The 21,013-nt window shown below is 39.8% G+C and overlaps 1 protein-coding gene across 2 annotated transcripts in view; it reads left to right on the top strand.

Annotated features, from left to right (window-relative positions):
- Positions 1 to 20,226, top strand: part of TRIP4 (thyroid hormone receptor interactor 4) — a 58,394-nt gene extending 38,168 nt beyond the window's left edge. For both annotated transcript variants that reach the window (XM_069459043.1, XM_069459050.1), the window contains exons 12-13: positions 13,493 to 13,595; positions 19,921 to 20,226. In XM_069459043.1, coding sequence (XP_069315144.1) covers positions 13,493 to 13,595; positions 19,921 to 19,988 — 171 coding nt within the window. In that variant the 3' untranslated portion in view covers positions 19,989 to 20,226. The remainder of the gene's footprint in view (positions 1 to 13,492; positions 13,596 to 19,920) is intronic.
- Positions 20,227 to 21,013: the final 787 nt, after the last annotated feature.

Here is a 21,013-nt window from a genome sequence, read left to right as displayed (position 1 = left end):
CCTGAGCTACGAACCTGTCTTTCTTTTATCTTGTAAGACTAGTACAACCATGGTTAATTTGTGCCAGAAAAAATAATTCCACTAGACCCTCAGCCCTCCTTAGTAATGTCAGGGGATCAAGCTAGACAGGGTAGGAGTGACACAGAAAAGGCTGTGGGTTCAACTCAGGAGAGAAAGGTAGACAAGAGCCATCTCGTTAAAGCTTCTGTTATTCCCCTGGAAGGATCCCATACCGTTTGCCAGCATTTTATCTGCCAGCAGCAGATGTAAGCTCTCAAAAACAGCAGGGAGGATGTTGACTGTAACAATGCATCAAGGCTGTGGTTTGTAACCTCAATAGTAAGGCAGTTAAAACTTTTTTTTTTCTAACAAAGACATTTTGATTGCCAAATCCATAACCATTAGCAGCTGTGGTTGTGAACTGTTCTCTAGACCTGCGGTCCCCAACCCCTGGGCTGCAGCCTGGTCCTGGCCTGTTAGGAACCGGGCTGTACATCATGCCTAAACTTCACCCCCCCATCCCCCATCCATGGGAAAATCTTCTTCCATGAAACTGGTCCCTGGTGCCAAAAAGGCTGGGGACTGCTGCTCTAGACCTAACAAATTTTCAAACAAAAAGTTGACTTGGTAGCTTTTGTTTCTAAGTGTCTGTGTTGTGTTTGTGCTATTTATATCCCTGTGCAGTCTATGGAAAATCTGATTTGTGTGAAATCTCCAAGGTCATTGATTATTCTATTGCTTCTGAACTCAATCCATTCCTTTCCTGCCAGCTTACTGACCCTTTAGTCCATTTGGTCTTCTGGCTCTTATAACAGCCAAGACCCTATCTTCAAGGAATTATGCTGAAGCAAGTGTACTGCTGAGTGTCTGTATTCAGCAATTGACATCAAGCAATAGAATTGTGGTCTTCCAGTAGGGAAGAGAGTATTACTTTTTCCTTCTATAAGAACAGCCAAACAACATAGATCTTCAGGAAGATTGCAGATACCACTTCATGTGTGGAAATCATCAGCTTCTATCACCAATCGATTGTCTGTGAGTCTAAGAGGTAAGAAATTAGAAAATGAAGGAAGTGGCCGGGCGTGGTGGCTCACGCCTGTAATCCTAGCACTCTGGGAGGCCGAGGCGGGTGGATCGCTCAAGGTCAGGAGTTCGAGACCAGCCTGAGCAAGAGCGAGACCCCGTCTCTACTAAAAATAGAAAGAAATTATATGGACAACTAAAAATATATATAGAAAAAATGAGCCGGGCATGGTGGCACATGCCTGTAGTCCCAGCTACTTGGGAGGCTGAGGCAGAAGGATTGCTTGAGCCCAGGAGTTTGAGGTTGCTGTGAGCTAGGCTGACGCCATGGCACTCACTCTAGCCCGGGCAACAGAGCAAGACTCTGTCTCAAAAAAAAAAAAAAAGAAAGAAAATGAAGGAAGTAATAGTCAATATTCAAACTAGGTATTGGCCTTCAAAATACAGTCCCCAAATTCTCTTTTAAAATATGTGAAAATGGGCTGGGCGCAGTGGCTCATGCCTGTAATCCTAGCACTCTGGGAGGCTGAGGCGGGTGGATTGTTTGAGCTCAGGAGTTCAAGACCAGCCTGAGCAAGAGCAAGACCCCATCTCTACTAAAAATAGAAAGAAATTATATGGACAGCTAAAAATATATAGAGAGAAATTAGCCGGGCATGGCGGCGCATGCCTGTAGTCCCATCTACTCGGGAGGCTAAGGCAGGAGGATTGCTTGAGCCCAGGAGTTTGAGGTTGCTGTGAGCTAGGGTGACCCCATGGCACACTAGCCGGGGCAACAGAGCAAGACTCTGTCTCAAAAAAATAAATAAATACATAAATAAAATTTGTGAAAAATGGGCTCAGCACGGTGGTTCACACCTGTAGTTCTAGCTGCTTGGGAGGCTGAGGCAGGAGGATCACATGAGCCCAGGAGTCAAGGCTGCAGTGAGCTATGAATCTTGCCACTGCACTCCAGCCTGGGTGACAGAGCAAAAATCCTGACTCAAAAAAAAAAAAAAAAAAAAGTGAAAATGTTCTCTCTGAGAAAATTGGCCAATTCATAGACCTTAAAATTTTCCTGAGGGGTTGGGAGTGCTGTTATGTGAGACCCAACAAAGAGGGAAATTGTATGACACTAACAACTAGCTTAACCCTAGGCAATTCTTAGTAGACAACAGCAGTCCTCCATTCTACCAACTGAGCTATGGAAGGACACATCCTAGGCAATTCTTTAAAATCATAGCTTACTTCAGTGAGATAGGGAATGTATTTTCAGAATTCTCATGAAGACTAGAACATTTACTAAAGTTTTCTAGGTTAGAACAGACTGTCTTTAGAATTATTTGCCGTCTAAATATCAAATATCCACTTGAAAATGGTTTAAGGAACAGCCATATATCTTTTTAATGCAGGGGGCATTGTGCTTTCTGTTGTACTTATCCCAAAGACAGATGGGAAGTATTACCACTTTTTCATGTATTATGTAAATTCTTTAGTGTCTAGCTTTTCATGTGAAAATGAACATAAAATTCTTAAGGTTTTCTTCAAGGTATTATTCATCAGTAAATGCTGAGTGCCTACTATAAGTCAGACATCATTCTAGACACTAAGGGAAACAAAAAGATGCATCAACCACAGGTTCTGTCCTCAGATGTCCACTAGGTAAATATGTATGTAAACAATGGAATATAAAATTAAAAGTGAAGGTAACTATCTTAAGGGAAGTAAAGACTGTCTCTGAGGACTTTAAAGGAGAGGAAGATTGCATATAGCTGGGTGAGATCCCAAAAGACTTTAAATAAAGTCTTTAAAAAAGATGGCTTTGAATTAGCCTTGAAAGATAGTAATAAAAGCTATTACTGTTTTGTTTTTTTTTTTTTGAGAAGGGGGTCTCGCTACATACCCCACACTCAAGCTGGATTCGAATTCCTGGCCCCAAGTGATCCTCCCACCCCAGTCTTCTGAGTAGCTGGGATTACAAGTATGAGCTGCAGCACCCAGAGCTATCACATTCTGATCAGTGTATGCCACGCTCATTATGTATGTTATTTTCTTTTTTTTTTTTTTTGAGACCCAGTCTCACTCTGTCACCTCAGGTAGGGCGCAGTGGCATCATCATAGCTCACTGCAGCCTCAAACTCCTGGGCTCAAGTGATCCTCCTGCCTCAACCTCCCAAGTAGCTGGGACTACAGGTGAGCGCCATGATGCCCAGCTAACTTTTTTTTTTTTTTTTTTTTTTTGAGACAGAGTCTCACTCTGTTGCCCAGGCTAGAGTGAGTGCCGTGGCGTCAGCCTAGCTCACAGCAACCTCAAACTCCTGAGCTCAAGCGATCCTCCTGTCTCAGCCTCCCGAGTAGCTGGGACTACAGGCATGCGCCACCATGCCCGGCTAATTTTTTCTATATATATTTTTAGCTGTCCATATAATTTCTTTCTATTTTTAGTAGAGGTAGGGTCTCGCTCTTGCTCAGGCTAGTCTCGAACTCCTGAGCTCAAACGATCCGCCCACCTCGGCCTCCCAGAGTGCTAGGATCCAGCTAACTTTTCTATTTTTAGTAGAGATGGGGTCTCAGTCTTGCTCAGGGTATTCTCAAACTCCTGACCTCAAGCAATCCTCCTGCCTCAGCCTCCCAGAGTGCTAGGATTACAGGCATGAGCCACCTCACCTGGTCTATTTTCTAATCCACACAATTCTAAGCAAGGTGTCATTACCCCCTATTTTAGAGATGAGAGAACTTAAGGCTCAGAGTTAAAATAACTTGCATAGTATCAGTGAATAAATGATAGAATTGGGATTTTGCTGTTCGAGTCTCCCTACATAGGTAGTAGAGAGGCATATTCCAAGGAGAGGGAGTAATGTGAGCAAAGTCACAGAGGTGGGAAGTGATGGCCCAGTATGGAGAATGATGGCAAACTGGTTTGTTTAAAGAAGAGTGTGAGTGAAGAGAAACAAGCAGCAAACAAGAATGGAAAGGCAGGTTTGGTCAGATGATAGATAAGTTTAAATGAAAGGCCACTGAAGTAAGACCTTTATCTATATTCAGTTGTGGGATGGGGGAAGGGTCTTTTGAAGGTTTTTATGAGGCATTAACATGGTCAGCACCTTACTTGAGGAACACTAATCTGGCAGCAATGTGGCAGATGAAATAGATTCTGAAGGTGGGAAGACTAGTGAGAAGACAATTGTAATCAAGGGTAGAGATATTTAAAAAATCTGTTCTATGATAATGCCAGTAAAATTAGACAAGAGAGGAACAGATACAAGAGGTTTTGTGTAGATAGAATCAATCACTTGATATCATGCCTTCATTGTATTGTATTGTATTTATTTATTTATTTTTAATGGAGACATGGTCTCACTCTGTTGTCCAGGCTAGAGTGCAGTGGCATGATCATAGCTCACTGCAGCCTTGAACTCCTGGACTCAAGCAATCCTATCTTAGCCTCCTGAGAAGCAGGGACTGCAGGTGTGCACCACCTTGCCTGGCTAATTGTTTAGTTTTTTGTAGAGACAGGGTTTCACGGTTGCCCTGGTTGATCTCAAACTCCTGGCCCCAAGTAATCCTCCCACTTCGGCCTCCCAAAGTGCAGAGATTACAGGCGTGAGCCAGGTGCCCAGCCCATTTTACCTTTAAACCAAGGCATAGAGATAGTGCTCTACTTGATCTGAAAGGAATCTGATGTAGCCTTACTGTCCTCTTGCAATTTGTTCAACACTTCTTGGTTTGTCATTCAGTTTACTATGTGAACCAAGTGGCAAATTATCTTCTAACTTTAGATTTTATTGCTCAGAATATTATATAGTCATACATTCAAGAACTACTTATTGACTATCTGTCATGTGCCAGGCACTGTGCTAAAAACTAAAGATCCAGAGTTTTAACAAGATTATTCCATATCCTCTGGATTTTTAAAAATGGTCTATATTAGAAGAGACTAAGACAAGAAAACCAAACTGTGATAATTATCATATGAATAGCAGAATGCACAAAGGAGGGCACCTAACTCCTAACTCAGCTTGGCTGGAGTGGGTATAGGGGAGGGTTAAGAAAGCTTCTTAAAAAAAGAAAATTCCTAGGGGCCAGCACAGTGGCTCATGCCTGTAATCCTAGCACTCTGGGAGGCCAAGGTGGGAGGATCACTTGAGGTCAGGCATTTGAGACCAGCCTGAACAAGAGCGAGACCCCGTCTCTACTAAAAATAGAAAAAATTACCCAGGCAACTAAAAATAGAAACAAAAAATTAGCTGGGTATGGTGGTGCCCGCCTGTAGTCCCAGCTACTCGGGAGGCAATGGAATTTATGTCTTCCTCAATTTACCATCCTACATCATATCACCATGCCCTTGTCTAGCAAGACTACTCCTATTTATCCTTTGCAACAGCGCACATGTCATTCTCTGTAGTCTCCCCTGATCATAGCTCATTTCCTCCCTGACGGGATTAATCATTTCCTTCTCTGAGCTACTATTTTCATACTTCTATTATTATTTTGTTTTTTTCTTTGTTTTTGTTTTGTAATTACATGTCCAAATGTAATTCCTTTAGTTCACCATCTATGTCTTATTCACCTTTATATCTCCAGTGTCCTAACAGGTAGCCTGGCATGTAGTAAGTGCTCAATGAATGGTCATGACAATAACTTGAGAGGCAGGCAAGGGTTGATATATGAAAAACTTTAAATGCCACATAAAGGAATTTGAACTATATTCTGAAGGCAACCATGTAAACGGTATAGTAAGATGTGTGTTTTAAAAATACTGTTCTGGCTCAGCAGTAGGAAGGATGGACTGGATAGGGCAAGCCTGAAGACAGGGAGATGATCTAGTTAGTTAACATGGTTGTCCAGGTGAGGCATGATGAAGGCCTGCAGCAATGCTCTGGCAGCTGAGTTGAAGAGAAAGGAAGTGGCGATTGGAATATTTAGGAGATTTAGGAAATAAATTCTGTAGGACTTGGTAATTTGGATATGAAGGGTGAGAGAAAGAAGTCTGGAATAAACTTGGGTTTCTGGCTGTGGTGAGTGGGTGAATGTATTGTACCATTAGTCCAGATGGCGTATGTATACAAAAGAAGAGAATTTTCTGTTAAGGTAAGTGACTATTTAAAATAAATGAACTGTGGCAAAGGAAACCTATAATATAGCAATAAAGGAGAGATGATCTATAGCATGTGATCACCATACAAAAATCAATTTTTCCATAATTTTTCACTTTGATAGTTAAAATTTTTTAAATTTTTTGTTCTACAAGACAAATGTTATTTGATTAAAGGAGTATTGTTGACATTAATAATGCCAGATTGCTTGAGAATGATTTTACCTTGATATGTTAAGTGAGATCAAAGTATTCTCTGAGCTCTACCTCAGAAAAGTTGTTCTCAGTTGAATCAAACCAGCCATTGTGAAAATGAAACCTAAAATTGGCACAGCCTTTAACTCAGGAGAAGTCTTCAGCATTCTGAGCAAGTAGTCTCAGGGTAGACTTCAATGGTGTAGGACCTCACAATATATCTTTAATTGAGCAATTTTCTTTTGGTTTTTACTAGTTTAAGTTGGAGTGAAAGTCTATTATATGAAATTATTATTATTTTTATTTTTAGAGCTGGGGCCTATCTATGTTGTCCAGGCTGGTCTATATGAAAATTAAGACCAAAAATAATTGTCATGAATGGGTGATTCCCAGTGAGGTCTTGAAAAATTCAGCCAGAAAAGCTACGAGGTTAATTTTGGGGAAAATACACTTGTTTGCATTCTTTTGTGCATGGAGGTTCCAGCCTAAGATTCCAGAGGGTACAGTAAATCACAGTGGAAGTGTTACTGTGAGTAGGATGAGGCCAGGAGATCAGTGCTGTGTGGCTTCAACCACATTGTCTTCCACAAATGGCCATAAGATCCATAAGCTTGCCTAGCTCTGATCCCTTACTTATTCTTTTTTCCTGGTGCATATATGGATTGTCTCTGTAGCATTGAGCTGGAAGCCTCTGTCTTTAATATTGGGCACAGGACTTGAATTGGGTACTGGTACAAGGGGGTTCAGCTATTCCACTTCGGCCTGCTGGTGTGATCTTATCTCTAGTCAATAATGCAGTAGTCATCTGGTCAAAGTATTGTGATCAGTATGTTACCCTGATGTGAGAATACTTTTATGTTCCAATATAGTGGGGCCTGAGGTGCCAGTTATACTGTGAACACCTTGAATTGTTTTGAAGAAAAATGTAAATGAGAACTATCAGAGAGCACAGTTGATTTCAGGATATGGTTCTTTGGATCTGTTGTGTTTGTAGCCTCTTTATCGGATTCATTTCCTTCTCTCTTTCTATTATCACTTCAATCTTCTTGGAGTTGGTTTTCAGCTAACCAGATTTCAGAGCCTGATATCATGTCCTATCTAGATCCCCAAAGTTCAAACCAAGAAAACCAACAGCAAATATATATTCTTTGTTAATGAGTTTCTTATTAATTGTTTGCTTTAGCTGTTAGTCCTCTGTAGGCAGATATAAGATATATAGGTCTTCTGGGGATTTGTTTTGAAGAGTGACATAGTTTAGGAATTATTGATCACTTCAGTAGAGAACAAAGTGGAAGCTTATAGATTTGGTGAAAATGCCCCCTTGGCTCTGAGTCAGTGGTGGTTGCCAAAACCTGTTAATTTTTTTTTTTTCTCTTACGAAAATGGCAAAAGAATTGTTTTCTAGATGACTAGTGAACAATTTCCCTCTGGAGAAGAGAAGAAAATGGCTGTTTAGTAGTTAATTACCTGTTATGTTAGACAGCTATGAAACTTATGAGGCATGAAAAAAGAATAGGCCCACCTCCCCTGTTCCTCAGGCTGGAAACTAGGTGAATAGGAGTCCTTGTAGGCAAGAACAGCAACTTCCTGAAGAGTCTTTTAACCAAATTTGGATAGTTGCTTGATTTTAGAACTCCCTAACCTGTCTATTGTGCTATGTCAGTGACTCTTAATCTAGCATCCTCTCTAAATTGGATATGACATCCAGAGTTTATCCACATTCTTCACCTCCCTTCTCTTATTTTTTCTCTGAGTCAGCTGCATTTTAGTCTTTTGACTCTCAGACCAAAGATCCCTTACTTGTAAGCCCCTGACTTCTTAGTGTGTAGTATGGTCTTTACTGTCCAGGCTCCAGTTGCTTTCTTAGGGGTTCCAAGGCTCTTCTTAGCAGACTTTGCTTTAATGCATTTGACAATGAAAATAATCCCTTCTCCCGATGCATAGGCCTTACTCTATTCCTTACAGGCTGCTTTGCTCTTCTTCACTGTTTTTTGTAAGCTCCTTGAAGTTCAGTGGTAGTAATGTAAAGAGGGATATTCCACATGGAACTTGAATTTGAGATTCAGTTAGGAAAGTTGATTTTAATGTTTATTGTGAGGCATGATGGGTCCAAGGAACCTGTTGTATCATTTCATTTGTCCATTGTTTTTCCAGTTTTTCCCACTATTTAACACTTGCTTACTCTGTTAATATATGTCAGAGTAGTTTTACTTAAAGCCATGCTGGCCACTTGCCCAGACACAAAAGTTTTAATTTAGTTTGAGGGAACACATTCAGATTAGGACCTACTTTTACCCAGAATTACAGTTCTAAGAGTGTCCAATTCCCAGCATGTGTATATTTACCATGAATGAGATAACCTTAATGCACAAGTTGGTAGATTCATTGCTCTTTTATTCAGCAGATACTTACTGATTGCCTGCTATGTGCCAGGTATGGTTCTAGGTGCTGAGAAGTAAACAGAACAGACAAAAATCCCTGCCTTTGTGGAGCTTTCATCCTAGTAAGGGGAGACCAAATAAAAACTTTATATAGCATCAGATGAAGGTAAATGCTGTGGAAAAAAGGTAGGAGAGGGAGGTTAAGAGTGCCAGGTTTGTGGCGAGATTGATGCTCTGATTTTAAATAGGGTGATCAGGGAACATTCACTACACAATTGACATTTGGGCCAGGTACAATGACACATGTCTGTAATCCCATCTACTCAGGAGGCTGAGGCAGAAGGATTACTTGAGCCTAGGAGTTGAAAGGAAGCCTGAGCAACATGGTGAGACTCTGTAGCTAAAAAAAAAAACAAAAACCAAAGTTGACATTGGAACAAAGTTCTGAAGGAAGGAAAAAAAGCCACGTAAATATCTGGGTTAAAAGCATTCCAGGAAGAGGGAACAGGCAAGTGCAGAGAACCAGAGGCAGGAATAGTAAGGAAGCCAGCATGGCTAGAGTGGAGTGAAAGTGAAGGAAAGTAGTAGGAGAAGGTGTCAGAGAGGAAATGGGCCAGATTATGTAGGGACTTAGAGGTCACCGTAAGGACTTAGACTTTTACTCTGACTGAGAGGAAAAGCTCTTGGAGAGTTTTAGGAAGAAAAGTGACATGATCTGATACATTTTAAAAAAAATAGCTCTGGCTGCTTTGTTGAAAATAGACCAAGAAGGAGGTTAAGGGCAGAAACAGAGAGACCACTTAGGAGGTTATTGTAGAAATCCAGAGAGACATTATGATGAGTTGGACCAGGGAAGTAGCCACTGAGGTTTTAAGAAGTGGTGAGATACTGGATATATTTTGAAAGTAGAGTTGACAGGATATCCCAGTGGATTGGTTATGGAGTTTTGGTGTAATAACTAGAAGGGTGGAATAGCCATTTATGGAAAGGGGTATGAATGAGAGAGGGGAAAGTTTGGAAAAGAAATTCAGAACCTTGATTTTTTTTAAATTTTATTTTTATTGTGGTAAAATCAACATAAGATAAAACTTAACCATTTGAACCATTTTTAAGTATACAATTCAGTGGCATTAAGTACACTCACAATGTGTGCAGCCATCATCACTATTCATCTCCAGAACTTTTTCATCATCTCAAACAGAAACTCTGTACCTTCTCCTTCATCTTTTTTCTGACTCTTAGTAACCTCTATTCCACTATTTGTCTCTGTGAATTTGTCTATTGTAGGTATCTCATATAATTAGAATCATATGATGTATGTCCTTTTGTGTCTTGCTTATTTTACTTAGCATGATGTTTTCAAGGTTCATACATGTTGTAGCATGTATCAGAATTTCTTCCTTTTTAAGGCTGAATAATATTCCATTGTATGTATAATATATACCACATTTTGTTTTGTTTTGTTTTTTTCTTTGTTGAGACAGTCTCACTCTGTTGCCCGGGCTAGAGAGCCATGGCATCAGCCTAGCTCACAGCAACCTCAAACTCCTGGACTCAAGTGGTCCTCCTGCCTCAGTCTTCCAAGTAGCTGGGATCACAGGCATGAGCCACCACACCCAGCTAATTTTTCTACTTTTTTAGTAGAGACGGGGTTGCACTCTTGCTTAGGCTGGTCTCGAACTCCTGAGCTCAAGCAGTCCTCCCGCCTCGGCCTCCGAGAGTGCTAGAGTTACAGGCGTGAGCCACTGCACCTGGCCACATTTTGTTAATCCAGTCATCTGTTTGGGTTGTGGGAACTGTTGGCTATTATGAATAGTGCTGCTATGAACATTAGTGTATAAGTAACTGTTTGAGTCTGTGCTTTCAATTGTTTTGGGTATATACCTGGAAGTGGAATTGCTAGGCCATATGGTAATTCTGTGTTTAACCTTTTGAGGAACTATCAAACTGTTTTCCACAGAAGTTGTACCATTTTACATTCATGCCAGCAATGCATAAGGATTCCAGTTTCTTCACATCTTTGCCAACACATTATTTTTCCTTCCTGTTTTTTGTTTTGTTTTATAATAGCCATCGTAGTGAGTATGGAGTGGTATGTCATTGTGGTTTTGATTTGCAGTTCTAGAACCTTGGAAAATTCAAATAGATAGATTTTTTTTCACTCTGAGACAGAAGGAGATCAACAAGGTTGTAAATGTAGAGAGAGACAAAGTCTGAGGTCTGACCTCTTTGGCACTCCAACATTTAAAGGCTGAGAGATGAGGAACAGCCAGTGAAGTAGCAAAACCAAGAAGAGAATGGTATCCTGGAAGTCAAGTGAGGAATGTGTTCAAGAAAGAGGGGGAGGATTCTATCAAGTTCTACAGACAGATTAATTAAGAAGAGGCTGGGCACAGTGGCTCATGCCTGTAATCCTAGCACTCTGAGAGGCTGAGGCAGGAGGATTGCTCGAGGTCAGGAGTTTGAGACCAGCCTGCGCAAGAGCGAGACCCCATCTCTACTAAAAAAATAGAAATTATCTGGACAACTAAAAATATATAGAAAAAATTAGCTGGGCATAGTGGCACATGCCTGTAGTCCCAGCTACTTGGGAGGCTGAGGCAGAAGGATTGCTTGAGCCCAGGAGTTTGAGGTTGCTGTGAGCTAGGCTGATGCCATGGCACTCTAGCCAGGGCAATTGAGTGAGACTGTCTTCCCCCCCCCCAAAAAAAAAAGATTAATTAAGAAGAGAACTGAAAATTGACAATTTGATTTAGCAACATGGAAGTCAACAATGACCTTTAATTTTGGTGGAGTGAGGAGCATGAAAGCCTGTTTATAGTGATTTCAAGAAAAAAAAATAGAAGAATTATTAAAGGCAGGCAGTACAGATAATCTTTTGATGAATTTTGTTGTAAAGGCAGTATTGATAAACAGAGTAGTAGCTGGAGAAGGATATGGGATCTGGATAGGGTTTTTATTTCATGCCAGACATTATAGAATGTGTGTTAATGGGATTGATCCAGTGGAGATGGAAGAATTATTGATGTGGAACAAAGAGGAGACAATGGCTGAAATGGCTTTTTGGAAAAGCAGTGAATTCCTAACAGCATTGTCCTTTGCTTTGAGGCTTTCTCAGCCATAGAGAAGGAAAAGCAGGAAAATTGAAGAGATGGTCACTGTGTCTGCTGCTGCTTTGGCCTCTGTAGAATTAGGTTTGAAGATCTTGGTGGCAGCCTCTGGTCTTGTGCCAGCGCACCTCAGTATGGATCCTGTGTAGAGCTTACTTCTTTCTAATACCCAGAAATATCTGGGCCTTGCTTTTCTTGGAGTTCCAAAGATCCAGAGGATAAGGAAAGAAAAGGATTTACCTTCCCATCTTTAGTCTCTCGTTTCCATTATGAACATTTTACCCCTGCCTGTGAATATGATTATGACTGATACTTGATTTAAGTATGTGTTTTATCAAAGTGTATACCATACCTGTTCTGAAAGCTGTGGTATATGGGCAGGACAAAAAGCTACCCAAAATCTCTTCTGTTTTCCCCACAGCATCACTTAATCACCTCAGACAGGAGTGGTCAGTAAAGAATTTTAACTGTTCACACTTCCACTAGTTCAAGAGAAATTTGAATTTTCTTACTGGTTTTTTTTTTTTTTTTTCATAGATTGGACTGTGTGGAAAGTTGATTCTATTTTTTTATAGTTTATAACTGGCTTTATTAAAAAATAAATGCATTTAGAGAGTACAGGAGTTTTGTACAAAGAACTCAGACTTTGGAACCAAAAGTATTAGGGGTTTGAAACCTGTTTTACTACTTACTTTTTTCATATCTGGGGAAGGTTATTTGAATTTTTTTTTCAGCTTATTATGGGATTTTTTTTTTTTCTGAAACCAACATTTCTACTTTAGAACCTTAGATCTTTAGGAGACACATCTTAGCAGATGAGGAAGAGTGGAAAATACAGGCAATTTCATACTTTGGATGGTAGTTATTCAGAGAAAGTCTCCTTTAGTAATGAAGTCTGACCCAGAAGTCTATGAATCATATTTGTTGAACATACTAAACAAGACATCCCAAGATGAAATTCCAGATCAGTTGGGCATTGCTAGAGAGTATTTTCTGCCAACACCCAGTTGTTCCTTAAATTGTGTAGCTAGCATAGTCTTACTCTAGATTCTGTATCTGTTTTTACAGAAGGAATAAAAGTCCTAACTCTTCACATAGATTTGTTTTGTGATAAGAGATCCAAAGGAGCTAATAAATAATTTTCAGAATTGCTCTACCAGTTACCTTTTCACCCTAAGTAGGTCTGGAAAGCATCCAGCAAAACAGCTTTTGCATGTTCATACCTTTCTGAATGAATCATCTTCCTCCCCTTTAGTGAGAAAAAGGCTCTGTGTACTGTTTCTGGCAGAATTTCCACAAATGTTTTATTTTTCTTAAGTCCTTCAGTGCTTCACTTGAATTGAAATAGGAGGATGCCTGATGTTCCTGAAGGAGACCTCTGAATCTCCTGACTCACAGTTGCTTATATTAAAATAATGGTCCGTTCTGATTCTTCTAGGAGAATGTCGGACATCCTTTTTTTTTTTTTTTTTTTTTTTACGAAATTGTTCTTACTATAAGAAGTCAGAGATAGCAGCCCAGACTATATGATACTGTGCTAAGGCCTGCAGAAAGGTGAAGGTTTGTTCTTGCTTGTTGAGCATAATCCTCTTTACCTGTGAAATGGAGAGTACTATCAGACTGTTGAGGTAAAATCTGGGGCATCCTTTGATCTTGAAATTCAAAATTTGTCCCAACTAGCCTGAACTTTTTATTTTTATGTTTCACAGTTTCCAGACATCAGTCAAGAATCTGATTCTCCATTTGTTTTCATCTGCAAAAATCCCCAGGAAATGGTTGTGAAGTTTCCTATTAAAGGAAATCCAAAAATCTGTAAGTTACTTTTTTTTTTTTTTTTTTTAAGATTAGTCCAGTCAGGTGCAGCAGTAAGAATGGGGGAAAGAGCAGTACAAAGAGTTCAATCTGTAACTGACTATGACTATGTAACTGAGATAACTTTTACTACCTTTCGGCCAGTCTGTAAGTCGATCTTTAATGGTCTAATTTTCTTTTATTTTTTTGTCTTGTATCTCAGTTGTCTGATATTTTAAAAATCTCTTTTTTACCCTGTTCTATGCATCCCTAGTGTTGGAGGATTAATATAATTATATTTCAATAATTTTAATGTTAGGTTAACTACAGTATAGCCTTTCCAGAGGGTACCTTGATACACAGTTAATTCACAATGCTAGTGAATCACTCTAAACTTTTCTTTTTTTTTTTTTTTTTTTTTTTTTTGAGACAGAGTCTCACTCTGTTGCCCGGGCTAGAGTGAGTGCCGTGGCGTCAGCCTAGCTCACAGCAACCTCAAACTCCTGGGCTTAAGCGATCCTACTGCCTCAGCCTCCCGAGTAGCTGGGACTACAGGCATGCGCCACCATGCCCGGCTAATTTTTTGTATATATATATATTTTAGTTGTCCATATAATTTCTTTCTATTTTTAGTAGAGACGGGGTCTCGCTCTTGCTCAGGTTGGTCTCGAACTCCTGACCTCGAGCGATCCACCCGCCTCGGCCTCCCAGAGTGCTAGGATTACAGGCGTGAGCCACCGCGCCCGGCCGACTCTAAACTTTTCTATTTCAGACCCCATTACATTAAAATGCTACTTGTCAGCCAAAAAAGTATGCTTTGCTTCACTGTAGTGCTCATTAAAGAAAGTAGTAAGCCAATGCCAGTGGCAACATTGTCATTTATTCTTCAGTATTCAAGAATAAGACATTTTAAGTGTTTATTTTTGAGCATCTGTTTTGGAGGTACCATTTCCCACATTTCCTTTGATTATTGGTTCCTAGATTGCTGCCCTAGCCCTCTTGCTTTTTGTCCTCTTTTGGAAACCTCTTAATGATTTCTTTTTCTGTGACTTCTGCTCTTAGGTATTTGTGATTATAGTACCCTCCGCATATTCACTTCTCAGGAAGTGCTTATTAACTCGCAGCTCTTCTTCAACTCCCAACTTCTCTTCTTCTGTCTAGTGCTAGAGCAGCCTCTTCTGTTTCAAAGCAATCTCAAAAAACATAGTGGTGTCCTCCCTGCCTAACTTCCTTGGAAAAACAACATCAACAACTTTGTTCATGTCAGTTACTGTTTTGTGCCTCTGTGTCATTGCTATCCCATTGTGTGAACTGGATGATTCTGGGGCATGCATTGTCTTTACTTGTGCACAACTCACCTCACCCTATACCATATGGACCAACTAGCCATTTTATGAATCTTTTCTACAAAGAAGTACTTCTCAAACTAAAAATCACCTAATGAACTGTTAAAGCACAGGCTTCTGGGCCCTGCTCTCAGGTGATAGGAATACTGTTGGCCAGCTGACTACATTTTAAGTTAAATTGCTTTCAATCACAAAATGAAATGCCTGGAGTATGAATTTATATTAATATATATTCACTGCAAAATTTAGGCAACCATCATGATTAATGAAACATATGTTCCTGAGATTCCTACAAATCAGAAAATCTGAACCAAGTTGCCCTTAACTTACATAAATTACTTACTTCAGACTGTACTCTACTTGGTGGCCAGATGGCCCTGGAAATTCTTTTTTTTCTTCTCCACTATTTAGGACTTAAATCTCCTATTACTCCCCATCTTTTTTGGTTGTGGCATTCTACCCCTGCCTCCTCCCTTCCATTCTTACCTTACTCTAGACACTGGTGACAACACTGGTGGTAGGAGGAAAACATGGTAGGTCTTCTTGGCTCAGGCCCACTATTTCTTTTTTCTTTTCTTTTTTTTTTTTTTTTTGAGACAGAGTCTCGCTCTGTTGCCCGGGCTAGAGTGAGTGTCGTGGCGTCAGCCTAGCTCACAGCAACCTCAAACTCCTGGGCTTAAACGATCCTACTGCCTCAGCCTCCCGAGTAGCTGGGACTACAGGCATGCGCCACCATGCCCAGCTAATTTTTTCTCTATATATTTTTAGCTGTCCAGATAATTAGTAGAGACAGAGTCTCACTCTTGCTCAGGCTGGTCTTGAACTCCTGACCTCGAGCGATCCACCCGCCTCGGCCTCCCAGAGTGCTAGGATTACAAGGGTGAGCCTGGGCCCACTATTTCTTGATCTTTAGTTCTACTTCCCTTTTCTTAGCCTCCTCCCCATCTTGGTTTTCATCTGCTGCTTAAGCTCCTGTGAGAAAATGTTATGTGTAAACAGAGTTTATATATTTCTCTGAAATGTTTTACTTTGTACTTTTTCTACCCAAAGACCCACCCTTCATTAAACCTTATGGGGTGGGGTTGGGGGACTGATGTTCTTAGGAGAAAGCTTTAATAACTTCCTATCTTTTTCCTATTGTTTCTATTAGTTAATGGTAGACCAGATAAGGTTAAACATTGATCAGAAACAATAAGTAGGTAGTGAACATTTTTTAAAAAGGAAGGAATAGGTTAGCTAATCCCTATATATCTCAGAAAAATTTTTTTTTGCAGACAAGGTCTTGCTCTGTCACCCAGGCTGGAATGCAGTGGCGTGATCATAGCTCACTGTAACCTCAAACTCCTGGGCTCAGCGACCCTCCTGCCTCAGACTCCCAGGCAGCTGGGACTACAGGTGCATGCTACCATGCCTGGCTAATTTTATAATTTTTTATAGAGATAAGCTCTTACTATGTTGCTCAGGCTGTAGGAAAAAATTTCTATTGAGTCAGCCTACTGAGTGATTTAGTCTGGTATGAAGTTCCTAGTCCTTATAACTGCTTACTTTCTTATTCTTCATTCCTCATTACCATCTCTAAAAACCTTCCACTCTGCCAGAATGCTTTTCCCTTACACCATAGGGGATACCTCCAGTAGTTTAGAGCTGGAAAAGTCTTTGATCCTGGTACAACACAGGAAAAGACATACTTGGCTTTTAATTTGAAATGCTTATCATAGTTTCCCCTAGATATATTGTTACACCAAGTGACTAAGTTCCATAGTGTTAATAATATTAACACTCTACTTATAGCACTATGGCTTAAATGTTTTTATGTGGGATGGCTTAAAAACCTAGCTACCCTTTATAGATTAGTTCTCTGAAAAATATGTTCCAAGTTCCAAACTTTTTTTTTTGAGACAAGTTCTTGCTGTGTTGCCCAGCCTGGCCTCAAACTCCTAGGCTCAAGAGATCCTCCCACCTTAACCTCACAAGTATCTGGGACTACAGGCACGTGCTACTGTGCCTGGCTTCAAGTTCCAAACTTTTGACTTGCAAATAAACTTTTAGAATATGACCCATTTACATGGTGCATCACAAGTATATGTGTATGCACACGTGCCTTAAATTAAAGCTATATATTTTGATTTGTCTGTCTTTGGATGTGTAAACTTCAGCTTGCTTCACCTTAGAGTAATTGTGTCTCTTGAAATTAAAATATTTCAGAAAAGAGCAATGTACAATATGATATCACTTGGTTGTGTGTTCCAATTAGGAAATGCAAAAATGTTAACTATAGTAGAATGCATAGGTTGAGCACTTAAGGAGATAAAGGAAAATTTTTTTTACTTTACATGTTCTATAAACTCATGCAAATATTATGTTATATTTTATGTAAAGCATGTGGAAATTCCTATGAGTTATATCGATTGATGACAAATACTTTTGCCTCTTTTAACTTCTTGCTCATCTGCTACACATGCATTTTATTTTCTCTTGGCACTATGATTGAGGATGTGGTTTAACACTGATATGCTTTAGGCACTAAATATAAAAATATTGGGGCAAAACAGAAACTAAGCATTGTTACTCTACGATGAAGAGAATATATTGTATGTCACTGTAGTTCACTATCCAGATCCCAAGTCTTGAAAGCCTGGGCTGAACTAGAACTCAGAGCTCAGATTTCCTACAATCTGAGGACAGCCATGGTGACTACTTCTTCCTGCAAGCCAAGTCCCTTGCCTTTATGGCCACAGCTGCTACTATTAATGGTCACTCTGGTCGATGTTAGGGCTACAAAAAACTCCTTTATTATAAGTTCACAGATTGCTGGCACATGTCTCGTTTTTTTTAGGCAGCCCAGAGGATGAAAGAATTTCTGAATCCCTGGGAATGTCCTAGAAATCCTTGTTCCTCTCATATCTTCTTCTTCCTATTAGTTTTCCATTTTATGACATCATCATTGAAGGCAGAGATTATTTTGCCCTACCATTGAGTGCTTTGTTCTGATGGGTTGATCTTACATGAGCTGGTCTCACTTGAGGGCTTTCACAGTCAGACTGGAGTTTTCTGAAATTTAGACTTGGAGTGTTCTTACACAGTAAAGCTTTGAGAATGTGAAAACGGTTATGTCTTTTTTAATATGAGGAATCTGAAATAAATGTAATTAAAAGACTGGCATGGGGTTTTTTGGTAATTTAAAGGTGAAACTGAGACCATAACTAAGAAACACAACTCCAAGCCTCAGCATAAATAACACAACCACTCTTACCTTTTCAGGAGACTTTGAATTTATGAAGCATTTTATCATATATTATTTCATTTACAGGTGGAGCATCCCAAATCTGAAAATCTGAAATCTGAAATGCTCCAAAATCTAAAACTCTTTGAGCTCCAACATGATGCTTAAAGGAAATGCTTATTGGAGCATTCCAGATTTGGGATTTGGGATTTGGGATGCTTAACTGGTGTATAACTGGCCACCTTTGTCTAATTCATTTGATAAAAGCATTTATTGAGCATCTACCATTTGACAGTCACTGTGGTAGCGCTATGGAGATACAAAGACTTACTTGCCTTGTAATAGGGCTCTTTGCCAGATCACTGGCATGTTCAGGTTTGCAGCCAGGCAGCATAAAGTATGAAAGAACTCCTAAATCCCTGGGAACACCCTATTCTCTAAATCCCAAATTAAAATCAACAGCATTGTATTGTTGTGGAATGGCATTCAGAGTATCACTTAGTGATGGTTTCTGAGGAAGCCCAGAAAAGGACTATACTGTTATTGCAGAAGCAAGTACAACCCTAAAGAGAGAGACAGGGGTGGGAGTTGGGAGGGACTTAAGAAAACAAGGAAACTTGTTAGGCTGAGGTTGTTTCACAGTCTCCTTGTGCAGTGGTCGGGACATACATGTATTCTTAACCTAGTTGGACAAATGAGAATACTGAAGCCCAAAAAGATGGAATGACTTGCTCCAGGCCTTACTGCTAGTTCATATCTGAGAAAGGTAGACTAGAACCTGGGTCTTCTTACTTCTATCCAGTGGTCTTTTTGTTATACCTCATTGCTGCAACAAATGAAAATGACAACGTATGAGAAGCAGTAGTTGTGGGTATGGGCCTGTAGTATACCTGGCTGCCCTTAAAGGGGGAGGCTCCTTGTTTTTGTTTTATTTTTGAGTACTGAGACTGAACTGTTTCTATTTTCAGCATCACTATTAAATGAGAATTTTTGTGAGAGAAAGCAAACTGCAAGCTTTGTTCTCAGACGACAGGAATTCTGTTAAGATCCTTCTTGTGAGATGGATGATTCCTAAGGCTGTTACCCTAAGCCAAACTCTATCCCAGTAGATCTGAGGAGTCAGAGGTCAGAGACTACATCAGTAAAGTACCTCTCACTAGGGTCACCTGGAACAGGAAGTTTGCTTGTTTTCTAAGTTTAACACTTAGAAGAGTCATACAGCCTATGACCCTTACCCTTCTTAGCTGGTGATAGGGGTCCTTTGTCAGTAAAGCATTCATGTGGATTCTACTCCACTGTTTCAGGTCACTCCCCTTATTAAGTGTGAGGCTATTAAGGGGTGAGTTGAACTCCTTTTCTCACTGTGAAGGAGGTTCATGCATTATTGCACTATGATGCTCAGCCAGTTAACTGGTCAGGGGAATGGGTTTCCCACTGTGTGAAATGCCTTCCTTTATTACATGTGTATATTCCTAAAAAATTTGCCTTAGAATCAGACACCCTAAAAATGATATTTCTTTTCTAGTAGCTATAAAATTAGAAATATTAACTTCTTAGATTTTTTGGATAATACTCATTTTGTGTGTGTGTGTATTAGTGTTCCTACTGCTTCTGCATTCTTACAGAACGAAACTCTGAAGTTTGGAAGTGTTTGAGTCCTGAAGCAAGATAATTGAATGTGACAGGAACACAGTAACCAGAAGACCTGGGAGGCCACAAAAGATTTGCATTGCAAATATAAAAAATAAATAATGAGACTTCTTTTTCTCCCTTACAGGGAAACTGGATTCCAAGATCCATCAAGGAGCAAAGAAGGGGTTAATGAAGCAGAATAAAGCTGTCTGACACAGGAGAAAAGGAACTATACAGCATAGTGAAGTTTTGTACACTAAAATTGCTATCCAGTGGTCCTCTGGAATTGAAACAGTAGAAATCTAAAGACTTAGTATCAGGCTTGAATCTCTCAGAACTTAAACTCTTACCAAAATCTGTATATTTTTCTTAAAGAGTGGGATTCTTACTTTATGTAGTGGGTCAAAATCTTTGAATACGTTCTTTATAAAAACCTATTTTAAAAATTCTAGGTCTTTGATGTTTTTCTCAGAATGGTATCAGAAGAGAAAGGAACAAGTTGGAAATTGCTTTCCTCACTGAGACTTGTATTTGTAGTTAGGAAAATTTTTAACCTAGGTTAATGATTTTTTTGAGGGACCCCCTGGGTTTTAGTTTCTTTTCAAAGCGATAGTCTGGCAGAGTAATACGATGTTTGAGTAGTCCTGTGTTTAGTACAAACTTGTGATGGGACAAAAAGGTTTTTAACAAGTTTTTTGCTCCAGTCCAATGTCTTTTAAAGTGAACAGTCTAAATGAAAAGCTGAGTAACCCTCATTGGCAGATTTTTTTTTTTTTTTTTTGAAGGGATGATCTGAAGAAGTGTTTCCACTTTGTTCTTTGGTTTGAGAAGCCAGAACATGGAAGGTTCAGTCTGGGAGGAGACGGAGCCACCTGCTAAAGCAGCATGAAGCTGCCCTATTTATTTTGTTGCAAAAGTATCACTTGGATGGGGCAATTAGAAACAAACTGATGAATAAAATTACTTCAGTAAATGCATCCAAATATCCCCAAATGCTGAAACCAAACCTTTTAAACCATTCACATCCCAGGAAGCTATGAGCTTTGGAAAAACAAGAGGTTGGTGTGCAATGAGATTTTTACTTGTCAGTCTGGCCCTACTTGGTGAAGCACTTTGTTTCTGAGGCTGTTCTGAAGAGCTGTCAGAATCTCAGTTGCTGGCATCCTGAGGAAATTCATGGTCTTAAATGTGTATGTTCTGCTTTTTATAAAGCAACACCACCACACTGGGGAAGTTGG

The sequence above is a fragment of the Eulemur rufifrons genome, chromosome 2 (genome assembly GCF_041146395.1).
Source record: "Eulemur rufifrons isolate Redbay chromosome 2, OSU_ERuf_1, whole genome shotgun sequence".
Taxonomy (NCBI): domain Eukaryota; kingdom Metazoa; phylum Chordata; class Mammalia; order Primates; family Lemuridae; genus Eulemur; species Eulemur rufifrons.
The sequence above is the reverse complement of the archived record's forward strand: the minus strand, read 5'-3'. Positions and strand labels throughout refer to the sequence as shown.